Consider the following 13928-nt stretch of genomic DNA (forward strand, 5'->3'; position numbering starts at 1 on the left):
TAGAGAGCTTATGTAGCCTACCAATTGCAGAAAAAAGGTTCCCATCTTGGCTCATGAGGGCAGTGAGCACTGAGGTTCAACTTTTCTGTGTAGAACCGTCCTCTAAATCTGAAGTATTCTTGTGAACATAGAGTAGCCTTTTCACACAGGACACATTGAAACCATGGAAGTTAAGGTGAGTGGTGTATCCTGAAAACTCCAAATGAGACTGTTGTAAATCCAAACTGTATGTCAGCCTGGATTGCTTCAGAGACCTTGAAGTGGATTTCTGATCTAACATGTAAAGTATGCTTTTGCATCTTTGTCTGTTAAATGAGGATTTTACTCAGGAAGTCATTGAAATTTAAGACATTGGCACAATAGTGTCTTCAAATCTGAAATCTACATGTTGACATAGAACCATCTTTGAAGTGTAGGAAACATTGTGATCATAGAGTTTAAGGTAGGAGGTACTGATACAAAACTGCATCATCAGTCTGAAGCACCAGTGAGCTCCAGTCTCCTTGTTAAAGCATCAATACACTTCATAGAATCATAGAATCATAGAATATCAGGGTTGGAAGGCACCTCAGGAGGTCATCTAGTCCAACCCCCTGCTCAAAGCAGGACCAATCCCCAATCAAATCATCCCAGCCAAGGCTTTGTCAAGCCTGACCTTAAAAACTTCCAAGGAAGGAGATTCTACCACCTCCCTAGGTAACGCATTCCAGTGTTTCACCACGCTCTTAGTGAAAAAGTTTTTCCTAATATCCAACATAAACCTCCCCCACTGCAACTTGAGACCATTACTCCTTGTCCTGTCCTCTTCTACCACTGAGAATAGTCTAGAACCATCCTCTCTGGAACCACCTCTCAGGTAGTTGAAAGTAGCTATCAAATCCCCCCTCATTCTTCTCTTCCGTAGACTAAACAATCCCAGTTCCCTCAGCCTCTCCTCATAAGTCATGTGTTCTAGACCCCTAATCATTTTTGTTGCCCTTCGCTGGACTCTCTCCAATTTATCCACGTCCTTCTTGTAGTGTGGGGCCCAAAACTGGACACAGTACTCCAGATGAGGCCTCACCAATGTCGAATAGAGGGGAACGATCACGTCCCTCGATCTGCTCGCTATGCCCCTACTTATACATCCCAAAATGCCATTGACCTTCTTGGCAACAAGGGCACACTGCTGACTCATATCCAGCTTGTCGTCCACTGTCACCCCTAGGTCCTTTTCCGCAGAACTGCTGCCTAGCCATTCAGTCCCTAGTCTGTAGCCGTGCATTGGGTTCTTCCGTCCTAAGTGCAGGACCTTGCACTTATCCTTATTGAACCGCATCAGGTTTCTTTTGGCCCAATCCTCCAATTTGTCTAGGTCCCTCTGTATCCTATCCCTGCCCTCCAGCATATCTACCACTCCTCCCAGTTTAGTATCATCTGCAAATTTGCTGAGAGTGCAATCCACACCATCCTCCAGATCATTTATGAAGATATTGAACAAAACCGGCCCCAGGGCCGACCCTTGGGGCACTCCACTTGACACCGGCTGCCAACTAGACATGGAGCCATTGATCACTACCCGTTGAGCCCAACAATCTAGCCAACTTTCTACCCACCTTATAGTGCATTCATCCAGCCCATACTTCTTTAACTTGCTGACAAGAATACTGTGGGAGACCGTGTCAAAAGCTTTGCTAAAGTCAAGAAACAATACATCCACTGCTTTCCGTTCATCCACAGAATCAGTAATCTCATCATAGAAGGCTATTAGATTAGTCAGGCATGACCTACCCTTGGTGAATCCATGCTGACTGTTCCTGATCACTTTCCTCTCGTGTAAGTGCTTCAGGATTGATTCCTTGAGGACCTGCTCCATGATTTTTCCGGGGACTGAGGTGAGGCTGACTGGCCTGTAGTTCCCAGGATCCTCCTTCTTCCCTTTTTTAAAGATTGGCACTACATTAGCCTTTTTCCAGTCATCTGGGACTTCCCCCGTTCGCCACGAGTTTTCAAAGATAATGGCCAATGGCTCTGCAATCACATCCGCCAATTCCTTTAGCACTCTCGGATGCAACTCGTCCGGCCCCATGGACTTGTGCACGTCCAGCTTTTCTAAATAGTCCCTAACCACCTCTTTCTCCACAGAGGGCTGGCCATCTACTCCCCATGTTGTGAGGCCCAGCACAGCAGTCTGGGAGCTGTCCTTGTTAGTGAAGACAGAGGCAAAAAAAGCATTGAGTACATTAGCTTTTTCCACATCCTCTGTCACTAGTTTGCCTCCCTCATTCAGTAAGGGGCTCACACTTTCCTTGGCTTTCTTCTTGTTGCCAACATACCTGAAGAAACCCTTCTTGTTACTCTTGACATCTCTTGCTAGCTGCAGCTCCAGGTGCGATTTGGCCCTCCTGATTTCATTCCTACATGCCCGAGCAATATTTTTATACTCTTCCCTGGTCATATGTCCAACCTTCCACTTCTTGTAAGCTTCTTTTTTATGTTTAAGATCCGCTAGGATTTCACCGTTAAGCCAAGCTGGTCGCCTGCCATATTTACTATTCTTTCGACTCATCGGGATGGTTTGTCCCTGTAACCTCAACAGGGATTCCTTGAAATACAGCCAGCTCTCCTGGACTCCTTTCCCCTTCATGTTAGTCCCCCAGGGGATCCTACCCATCCGTTCCCTGAGGGAGTCGAAGTCTGCTTTCCTGAAGTCCAGGGTCCGTATCCTGGTGCTTACCTTTCTTCCCTGCGTCAGGATCCTGAACTCGACCAACTCATGGTCACTGCCCCCCAGATTCCCATCCACTTTTGCTTCCCCCACTAATTCTTCCCTGTTTGTGAGCAGCAGGTCAAGAAAAGCTCCCCCCCAGTTGGCTCGTCTAGCACTTGCACCAGGAAATTGTCCCCTACGCTTTCCAAGAACTTCCTGGATTGTCTATGCACCGCTGTATTGCTCTCCCAGCAAATATCAGGAAAATTAAAGTCACCCATGAAAACCAGGGCATGCGATCTAGTAGCTTCTGCGAGTTGCCGGAAGAAAGCCTCATCCACCTCATCCCCCTGGTCCGGTGGTCTATAGCAGACTCCCACCACTACATCACTCTTGTTGCTCACACTTCTAAACTTAATCCATAGACACTCAGGTTTTTCTACAGTTTCGTACCGGAGCTTTGAGCAGTCATACTGCTCCCTTACATACAGTGCTACTCCCCCACCTTTTCTGCCCTGCCTGTCCTTCCTGAACAGTTTATAACCATCCATGACAGTACTCCAGTCATGTGAGTTATCCCACCAAGTCTCTGTTATTCCAATCACGTCATAATTCCTTGACATCACCAGGACCTCCAGTTCTCCCTGCTTGTTTCCAAGGCTTTGTGCATTCGTATATAAGCACTTGAGATAACCTGCTGATCGCCCCTCCTTCTCAGTATGAGGCAGGAGCCCACCCCTCACAGACGTTCCTGCCTGTGTTTCCTCCCGGTATCCCGCTTTCCCACTTACCTCAGGGCTTTGGTCTCCTTCCCCCGGTGAACCTAGTTTAAAGCCCTCCTCACTAGGTTAGCCAGCCTGCTCGCAAAGATGCTCTTCCCTCCCTTCGTAAGATGGAGCCCGTCTCTGCCCAGCACTCCTCCTTCATGGAACACCATCCCATGGTCAAAGAATCCAAAGCCTTCTCTCCGACACCACCTGCGTAGCCATTCGTTGACTTCCACGATCCGACGGTCCCTGCCCCGTCCTTTTCCTTCCACGGGGAGGATGGACGAGAACACCACTTGCGCCTCAAACTCCTTTATCCTTCTTCCCAGAGCCACGTAGTCCGCAGTGATCCGCTCAAGGTCATTCTTGGCAGTATCATTGGTGCCCACGTGGAGAAGCAGGTAAGGGGTAGCGATCCGAGGGCTTGATGAGTCTCGGCAGTCTCTCTGTCACATTGCGAATCTTAGCCCCTGGCAAGCAGCAGACTTCTCGGTTTTCCCGGTCAGGGCGGCAGATAGATGACTCAGTCCCCCGGAGGAGGGAGTCCCCGACCACCACCACCCGCCTCCTTCTCTTGGGAGTGGTGGTCGTGGAACCCCCCATCTCAGGACAGTGCATCTCATGCCTTCCAACCAGCGGAGTCTCCTTCTGCTCCCTTCCCTCAGACGTATCATCTGGTCCAGTCTCTGCATTAGTACCTGTGGAGAGAACATGAAAGCGGTTAGTTACCTGTGTCTGCGTTGCTGAAACCCGGACATCCCCCCTTCTTCTTCTGGAGGTCACATGTTGCCAAGCCTCTTCACTGGCCTCTTGGCTCCGCTGTGCAACCTGCTCTAAATTTTTAGAGCTTTGTGCCCGTAGAAGCATATCCTGACTTTTGTCCAGAAAATCCTCAGTTTCTCGTATGCAACGCAGGGTCGTTATCTGTTGCTCCAGACCTTCAATCTTCTCTTCCAATATGGAGACCAGCTTGCACTTTGTACAGACAAAGTCGCTTCTGTCCTGTGGAAGAAAGACAAACATGGCACATCCAGTGCAGGTCACAATAACTGAACCCCCCCCTTCCATATCACCTTCCTACTATGAGCTTCCTCGGAGAAGTTGGCAAGATGTAAGCCTCACTGGGCTCACTCCAGGCGAACTCCCAGGCAAACTCCTGCTGTGTGCTGCTCTGCTGTCCCCCGCTGCTCAGCTGGTTCATCACCTTGGCGCAAGTAGTTGTAATTCTTCAGGGCTTGAGACTGGTGAACTGCACCCCAAAATGGAAGCTCTGCGTTTGGGACACTGTTCAACCAGGCCTCTGCTCAGTCAAAGCTGATATTGTTGGGTATACTAGAAGCATAGAAGATTTGGGTTGGCAGAGACCTCAGGAGGCCATCTAGTCCAACCCCCTGCTCAAAGCAGGACCAACCGCAACTTAATCATCCCAGCCAGGGCTTTGTCAACCCAGGCCTTAAAAACCTCTAAGGATGGAGATTCCACCACCTCCTTAGGTAACCCATTCCAGTGCTTCACCATCCTCCTGGTGAAATAGTGTTTCCTAATATCCAATCTAGACCTCCCCCACTGCAACTTGAGACCATTGCTCCTTGTTCTGTCATCTGCCACCACTGAGAACAGCCGAGCTCCACCCTCTTTGGAACCCCACTTCAGGTAGTTGAAGTCTGCTATCAAATGCCCCCTCACTCTTCTCTTCTGCAGACTAAACAATCCCAGTTCCCTCAGCCTCTCTTCATAAGTCATGTGCCCCGGCTCCCTGAACTTTTTTGTTGCCTTCCACTGGACTCTCTCCAGTTTGTCCACATCCTTTCTGTAGTGTGGGGCCCAAAACTGGACGCACTACTCCAGATGTGGCCTCACTAGTGCCGAATAGAGAGGAATAATCACTTCCCTCGATTTGCTGGCAATGCTCCTACTAATACAGGTCAATATGCCGTTAGCCTTCTTGGCAACAAGGACACACTGGTGACTCATATCCAACTTCTCACCCACTGTCCTTTTCTGCAGAACTGCTGCTTAGCCAGTCGGTCCCCAGCCTGTAGGGGTGCATGGGCTTCTTCCGTCCTAAGTGCAGGACTCTGCACTTGTCCTTGTTGAACCTCATCAGATTTCTTTTGGCCCAATCCTCCAATGTACTGACCCATTGTCTTTGATACCTAATCACTGATGCTATTAACACTGGCTGCTTGAAGTTTGATGGTTAGGCATTGAATTGTTACTCTGTTTCTTCAATGCGGAGCAAATTTGCAGAGCAGCCCCCTTGATGCATAGAATCTTTGAAGTAAGGTCGTGACTCGTGTCGTGTTTTTTCCAGTGTAGATACAGAGTTATCTCATGGAACTAAGCCATAAACTCTTTACAGCTCAAAGTAAGTCACTTTGATGCATGGCTGCTTCAAGTAGCAAGTAGTAGTTGAGGCAGTGTATTATTCCCATGTGGGTTTGATAAGTTGTACTGTGCAAACGAGGACTATTTCTGTTTCGAAGAATTTGAACCTAATAGTTTCACCCTTCTGTTATCTTTCACATTCCCCAAGGTACAATCTGGACTTTTGAACAACTATGTCCCTTTACTACTCTAGCCTGGGATGCCTTTTACGCTGCTTTGCTGTCAGAACATCCACTCCTGGCCTGTTCACACAGCCTTCAACATTTAAAATCACTCCCAGCTATGTTATGTGAATGCTCTGGCCAGCCACTCATGAATTACATACAGGGTGACGCCTGCAAATTCCTAATCCCAGCTTTGTCCCTTAGAAATGTGTGTCTTGTCTTGCTCAGTACCAGTGTTCCCTCTATTTTTTTTCATCCGTGTGTGGAATGAATTTTGTTATGTGCACCATCAGTAGAAACCAAAAACCTAGATGCAATATACAGTATATTTTTAAAAAGTTACCATAGGGATAATTACTCCAGCCAGGACAGGTTAGGCATTTTAGAAATCACTTCTCAAAAAATTAAATTTAAGCGTAAGAGAGAAATAAAAATTATGAAATGCATAGACCAGGCAAAAAACTAAAATAACACTCTTTCAGAGAAGTATCAAGAAGTAACAACAACAACAATAATACAACAAAAATAATACAAGTATGTGTTGCGAGGTGAGTGTGAAAGACGAGTGTGTGTGTGTGTGTGTGTGTGTGAGAGACAGAGACGCGCGTTGCCCCTTTAAGTATGCTGACCTCATACTTAACACCCTGACATCAGTGCCCCCTCCCTCCCTGCTCTGCGTTGCAAGCAGTAGGCTTCCGGGAGCAGCTCCAAGGCAGAGGGCAGGAGCAGCATGGCAGTGTGGGGAGGGACACCTGAACTGCTGTGCCTGAAGTGTGCGGCATTTGATAGCATGCTGGGCAGCCACCCAGCTGCGCAGCTTAGAGGGAACTTAGCTCAGTACCCTTTTGAACAGAACAGGTTCATAGAAAGTCCATCATTTCATCAAAGGAAAATGATAATGCACCAGACTTGTTATCCCAAATGGAGTTTCACACACACTTTACTCCAAACACAAGCGTTAAGATAAAACAATAAAATAAGTTTATTAACTACATAAGATAGTTTTTAAGTGATTACAAGATGATGCATAAATCAGGATTGGTTACAAAAGATTAAAACGCAAGCTAGTGGCTAATTTAAGAAACTGACAGAATTCAAAACGAAGGTTTTCCTCATCATATGCTGCAGTAAATTTTACAGGCTGGGTCTCCTTTCAGCCTAGGACCCAACCCCTTAGTTCAGTGTCCTTCAGGTATTCATTGACGTCATGAGCAGAGGGATGGGAGGAGGAATGAAGCCCCCTCTTTATAATTCAGTTTATTGTGCTAGAAACTTCCTTGCTGAGTCATGGACACACAGTCTGTTGTGGACATGAGATTTGAACTGCCCTGTGATGAAATGTAAATTTCTTGTTTACACTGTCTTGTTGCTGGAGAATGGCTGCTTAAGCAGCTCATAGCCCTTTAACACCTAGCTGAGGTGTCTGCCTGTCTTTGTCTCTGAAAAACTGGTTTGGGCCTACTTTTCTCAACTTTGGGCATGTTATAACAATGTTATACAGTAGAATCTTGTAACTTTACATACAGTATTGCCACACATATTTTACCAGGACATTATTTAACAGATTGACTTTTCTGATGAAATCTCGTACGGTATACTTTGTACAAAATTTGTCAGAGTCTTGGAAAAGTGGTAAACATAATAGTATAGACTGTCACATTGTTCCGTAGTGTTTCATATTCAGGTTAATGCTCCGTTAGGTAGGGGATGTCATTTTGTCAGATAAAATCCAGAGCCCTTCAGACAAGGTTCAAAAGCATTGGTGCGAATGTGTGATGACAACACAGATATAGCTTCATGATGCAAGAGCAGTGAATTATTGTTAAGTTTGATAAAAAGGATACCTCATTCAGTGTTATCAATGCAGAGTCTTCAAAATAAATTTTCATCTTAGATTTGGAGGTATTGATGGATGAAATTTCAAAACATGCATTATGTGAGAAGGGTTTTTCTACAATGCAACTTGTTAAATTCAAGACTGGCTCAAACTGGGCTTCATCAAAACACATCTACACCTATTCTCAAACATGACATTCATGTAAAGCCTCTCCTGGTTACCACAAATCCAAGGCACTAGGTTTCTATCAGTCCCTGGAAAAATCATGGAGCAGGTCCAGATTGGGTCCCACACTACAAAAAGGATTTGGAAAAATTGGAAAGAGTCCAGCAGAGGGCAACAAAAATGATTAGGGGACTGGAGCACATGACTTCTGAGGAGAGGCTGAGGGAACTGGGATTATTTAGTCTGCAGAAGAGAAGAATGAGGGGGGATTTGATAGCTGCTTTCAACTACCTGAAAGGGGATTCCAAAGAGGATGGATCTAGACTGTTCTCAGTGGTAGCAGATGATAGAATAAGGAGTAATGGTCTCAAGTTGCAGTGGGGGAGGTTTAGGTTGGCTATTAGGAAAAACTTTTTCACTAGGAGGGTGGTGAAGCACTGGAATGGGTTACCTAGGGAGGCGGTGGAATCTCCTTCCTTAGAGGTTTTTAAGGTTAGGCTTGACAAAGCCCTGTCTGGGATGATTTAGTTGGTGATTGGTCCTGCTTTGAGCAGGGGGTTGGACTAGATGGCCTCCAGAGGTCCCTTCCAACCCTGATATTCTATCATTCTATGGTTGTATAATGTCTTAGAGCAAACAGTATGTGAGTTGTATTGCAAATCATGCCATATGTTTTCTCGAAAATTGGAAATTGGGCATATTGAACTCACTCTTCCCAACTGTTATCTATCTGAATAGAATAAATATTTATAATTTGTTGGTTTTTCTGCAGTTTACCACTGTCATAATATATTTTTCTAGCAGTTGGAAAACTATGATATTCCTGTATATCATTCTATCCCTGGATGGCTTGGGGCCATGGCTGCGTATGTGACTTGAGGTTAAATATATATTACCTTTTGTAATAGGTAGATCTTACTTTTAAATTAGGGCTTCATTTAATTGAAGGTCACTAACTTTAATATTTCAATATTTGAAATACTCTTTGTACTATTGACATATACATTTTCAAGAAAAGTCAAGTTTGTTCGTTTTTTAATTTCAGTTTTTGATGATGAAGAAGAAAGCAAGTTGTCCTATACAGAGATTCATCAGGAGTACAAAGCTCTGGTGAGTATTATTCACCAATTGCACTTAATCTTATAAGAAATTTGTACTGTAATTTAAAAATAAATATTTTAGGTGAAGCATTCCAAATCCAACTGAATATTCCGCACCATGCTGCCAAAACTTCCAAGCCCCAGGGAGGAGTCTGTTCCCCTTCTAGCAACCAACCATACACTTGTAATTTTTACAAAAACTGGAAGTAACCATTTACAAAATCTAATGATTGCACATTCAAAAAACCATAGTGGCAAATTAAAGGGGAGAGAGGGCTGGCTGGGGTGTAGGAAACTGGAGCATAGGTATGGGCATATTGGATCAGCAGCAGTTCATTTAGTCCAGTCTCTTGTCTCTGACAGTGGCCAGTACCAGATGTGTCAGGGGAATATGTGAGAACCTCCTGGTTATTCCATTTTTGTCCATTAACTCATAGGTGAAATTTCTTCCTAAACCTAAGCCTTAGTAGTTGACTTATACCCTGAAGTGTGAAGGTTCATATACTGTCTAAAAACAGTTTTATTCTACTTAATGTAACTGTGTATGTCTTCACTATTTCTGTAAATAAAGAATTCTTTTCTGAATCCTACCAAATTTTTGGCCTTAGTGATATCTTGTGACAGTGAGTTCTACAAGTTAATTATGCATTATGAAGTATGTATTTTCTTTATCAATTTTAAATTTGTTGCCTTTCAACTTAATTTAATATTTCCTTGTTCTTGTATTATGAAAGGAGAAGTAGGAAGAGCTGATTTACCCTTTTAAAACTTTATTATTTTGTTTATCTCTCATGAATCATCTTATTTGTGTAAACTAAAAAATACCAGACTTTTCAATCTTTTTGGTTTTGGAAGTCTTTGCATAACTCATTGTTTTCAGAGCCTGTCTCTGACTTCCTTATTTTTTGAGCTAGGGTGACTAGAACTGAACACAGCATTTCAGGTGAGGGTGATTTATATAATTTCCAATCGTCTTGTTTCACTTTGGTTATGGTAGAGTCCATCTCATCCATATAGGCTCTCTCCAAAAAAGTTTCTCAGTGCCTAATAGATGTAATACTCTACTCTGTACATCATAGAATCATAGAATCATAGAATATCAGGGTTGGAAGATACCTCAGAAGGTCATCTAGTCCAACCCCCTGCTCGAAGCAGGACCAAGTCCCAGTTAAATCATCCCAGCCAGGGCTTTGTCAAGCCTGACCTTAAAAACCTCTAAGGAAGGAGATTCTACCACCTCCCTAGGTAACGCATTCCAGTGTTTCACCACGCTCTTAGTGAAAAAGTTTTTCCTAATATCCAATCTAAACCTCCCCCACTGCAACTTGAGACCATTACTCCTCGTTCTGTCATCTGTTACCATTGAGAACAGTCTAGATCCATCCTTTTTGGAACCCCCTTTCAGGTAGTTGAAAGCAGCTATCAAATCCCCCCTCATTCTTCTCTTCTGTAGACTAAACAATCCCAGCTCCCTCAGCCTCTCCTCATAAGTCATGTGTTCTAGACCCCTAATCATTTTTGTTGCCCTTCCCTGGACTCTCTCCAATTTATCCACATCCTTCTTGTAATGTGGGGCCCAAAACTGGACACAGTACTCCAGATGAGGCCTCACCAATGTCGAATAGAGGGGAACGATCACGTCCCTCGATCTGCTGGCAATGCCCCTACTTATACATCCCAAAATGCCATTGGCCTTTTTGGCAACAAGGGCACACTGCTGACTCATATCCAGCTTGTTGTCCACTGTCACCCCTAGGTCCTTTTCCGCAGAACTGCTGCCTAGCCATTCGGTCCCTAGTCTGTAGCGGTGCATTGGATTCTTCCATCCTAAGTGCAGGACCCTGCACTTATCCTTATTGAACCTCATCAGATTTCTTTTGGCCCAATCCTCCAATTTGTCTAGGTCCTTCTGTATCCTATCCCTCCCCTCCAGCGTATCTACCTCTCCTCCCAGTTTAGTATCATCCGCAAATTTGCTGAGAGTGCAATCCACACCATCCTCTAGATCATTTATGAAGATATTGAACAAAACCGGCCCCAGGACCGACCCCTGGGCCACTCCACTTGACACCGGCTGCCAACTAGACATGGAGCCATTGATCACTACCCGTTGAGCCCGACAATCTAGCCAACTTTCTACCCACCTTATAGTGCATTCATCCAGCCCATACTTCCTTAACTTGCTGACAAGAATACTGTGGGAGACCGTGTCAAAAGCTTTGCTAAAGTCAAGAAACAATACATCCACTGCTTTCCCTTCATCCACAGAACCAGTAATCTCATCATAAAAGGCGATTAGATTAGTCAGGCATGACCTTCCCTTGGTGAATCCATGCTGGCTGTTCCTGATCACTTTCCTCTCATGCAGGTGCTTCAGGATTGATTCTTTGAGGACCTGCTCCATGATTTTTCCAGGGACTGAGGTGAGGCTGACTGGCCTGTAGTTCCCAGGATCCTCCTTCTTCCCTTTTTTAAAGATTGGCACTACATTAGCCTTTTTCCAGTCATCTGGGACTTCCCCCGTTCGCCACGAGTTTTCAAAGATAATGGCCAATGGCTCTGCAATCACAGCCGCCAATTCCTTCAGCACTCTCGGATGCAACTCGTCCGGCCCCATGGACTTGTGCACGTCCAGCTTTTCTAAATAGTCCCTAACCACCTCTATCTCCACAGAGGGCTGGCCATCTCTTCCCCATTTTGTGCTGCCCAGTGCAGCAGTCTGGGAGCTGACCTTGTTAGTGAAGACAGAGGCAAAAAAAGCATTGAGTACATTAGCTTTTTCCACATCCTCTGTCACTAGGTTGCCTCCCTCATTCATTAAGGGACCCACACTTTCCTTGGCTTTCTTCTTGTTGCCAACATACCTGAAGAAACCCTTCCTGTTACTCTTGACATCTCTTGCTAGCTGCAGCTCCAGGTGCGATTTGGCCCTCCTGATATCATTCCTACATGCCCGAGCAATATTTTTATACTCTTCCCTGGTCATTTGTCCAACCTTCCACTTCTTGTAAGCTTCTTTTTTATGTTTAAGATCCGCTAGGATTTCACCGTTAAGCCAAGCTGGTCGCCTGCCATATTTACTATTCTTCCGACTCATCGGGATGGTTTGTCCCTGTAACCTCAACAGGGATTCCTTGAAATACAGCCAGCTCTCCTGGACTCCTTTCCCCTTCATGTTTGTCCCCCAGGGGATCCTACCCATCCGTTCCCTGAGGGAGTCGAAGTCTGCTTTCCTGAAGTCCAGGGTCCGTATCCTGGTGCTTACCTTTCTTCCCTGCGTCAGGATCCTGAACTCAACCAACTCATGATCACTGCCTCCCAGATTCCCATCCACTTTTGCTTCCCCCACTAATTCTACCTGGTTTGTGAGCAGCAGGTCAAGAAAAGCGCCCCCCCTAGTTGGCTCCTCTAGCACTTGCGCCAGGAAATTGTCCCCTACGCTTTCCAAAAACTTCCTGGATTGTCTATGCACTGCAGTATTGCTCTCCCAGCAGATATCAGGAAAATTAAAGTCACCCATGAGAATCAGGGCGTGCGATCTAGTAGCTTCCGTGAGCTGCCGGAAGAAAGCCTCATCTACCTCATCCCCCTGGTCCGGTGGTCTATAGCAGACTCCCACCACTACATCACTCTTGTTGCACACACTTCTAAACTTAATCCAGAGACACTCAGGTTTTTCTACAGTTTCGTACCGGAGCTCTGAGCATTCATACTGCTCCCTTACATACAGTGCTACTCCCCCACCTTTTCTGCCCTGCCTGTCCTTCCTGAACAGTTTATAACCATCCATGACAGTACTCCAGTCATGTGAGTTATACCACCAAGTCTCTGTTATTCCAATCATGTCATAATTCCTTGACATCACCAGGACCTCCAGTTCTCCCTGCTTGTTTCCAAGGCTTTGTGCATTCGTATATAAGCACTTGAGATAACCTGTTGATCGCCCCTCCTTCTCAGTATGAGGCAGGAGCCCTCCCCTCTCAGACATTCCTGCCTGTGCTTCCTCCCGGTATCCCGCTTTCCCATTTACCTCAGGGCTTTGGTCTCCTTCCCCCGGTGAACCTAGTTTAAAGCCCTTCTCACTAGGTTAGCCAGCCTGCTCGCAAAGATGCTCTTCCCTCTCTTCGTAAGATGGAGCCCGTCTCTGCCCAGCACTCCTCCTTCATGGAACACCATCCCATGGTCAAAGAATCCAAAGCCTTCTCTCCGACACCACCTGCGTAGCCATTCGTTGACTTCCACGATTCGATGGTCCCTACCCAGGCCTTTTCCTTCCACGGGGAGGATGGACGAGAACACCACTTGCGCCTCAAACTCCTTTATCCTTCTTCCCAGAGCCACGTAGTCCGCAGTGATCCGCTCAAGGTCATTCTTGGCAGTATCATTGGTGCCCATGTGGAGAAGCAGGAAGGGGTAGCGATCCGAGGGCTTGATGAGTCTCGGCAGTCTCTCCGTCACATCGCGAATCTTAGCCCCTGGCAAGCAGCAGACTTCTTGGTTTTCCCGGTCAGGGCGGCAGATAGATGACTCAGTCCCCCGGAGGAGAGAGTCCCCGACCACCACCACCCGCCTCCTCCTCTTGGGAGTGGTGGTCGTGGAACCCCCAACCTCAGGACATCGCATCTCATGCCTTCCAACCAGCAGAGTCTCCTTCTGCTTTCTCCCCCCAGACATATCATCTGGTCCACTCTCCGCAATGGTACCTGTGGAGAGAACATGAAAGCGGTTAGTTACCTGTGTCTGTGTTACTGGAACCCGGACATTCCTCTTCCTTCTTCTGGAGGTCACATGTTGCCAAGCTTCTTCACTGGCCTCTTG

At 45.9% G+C, this 13928-nt stretch overlaps 1 protein-coding gene across 2 annotated transcripts in view; it reads left to right on the plus strand.

Annotated features, from left to right (window-relative positions):
• Positions 1 to 13928, plus strand: part of CFAP36 (cilia and flagella associated protein 36) — a 108720-nt gene that overhangs the window by 11255 nt on the left and 83537 nt on the right. For both annotated transcript variants that reach the window (XM_027832191.3, XM_027832192.3), the window contains exon 2: positions 9056 to 9120. In XM_027832191.3, the coding sequence (XP_027687992.1) occupies positions 9056 to 9120 (65 nt within the window). The remainder of the gene's footprint in view (positions 1 to 9055; positions 9121 to 13928) is intronic.

This window comes from Chelonia mydas, chromosome 3, assembly GCF_015237465.2.
Source record: "Chelonia mydas isolate rCheMyd1 chromosome 3, rCheMyd1.pri.v2, whole genome shotgun sequence".
Taxonomy (NCBI): domain Eukaryota; kingdom Metazoa; phylum Chordata; order Testudines; family Cheloniidae; genus Chelonia; species Chelonia mydas.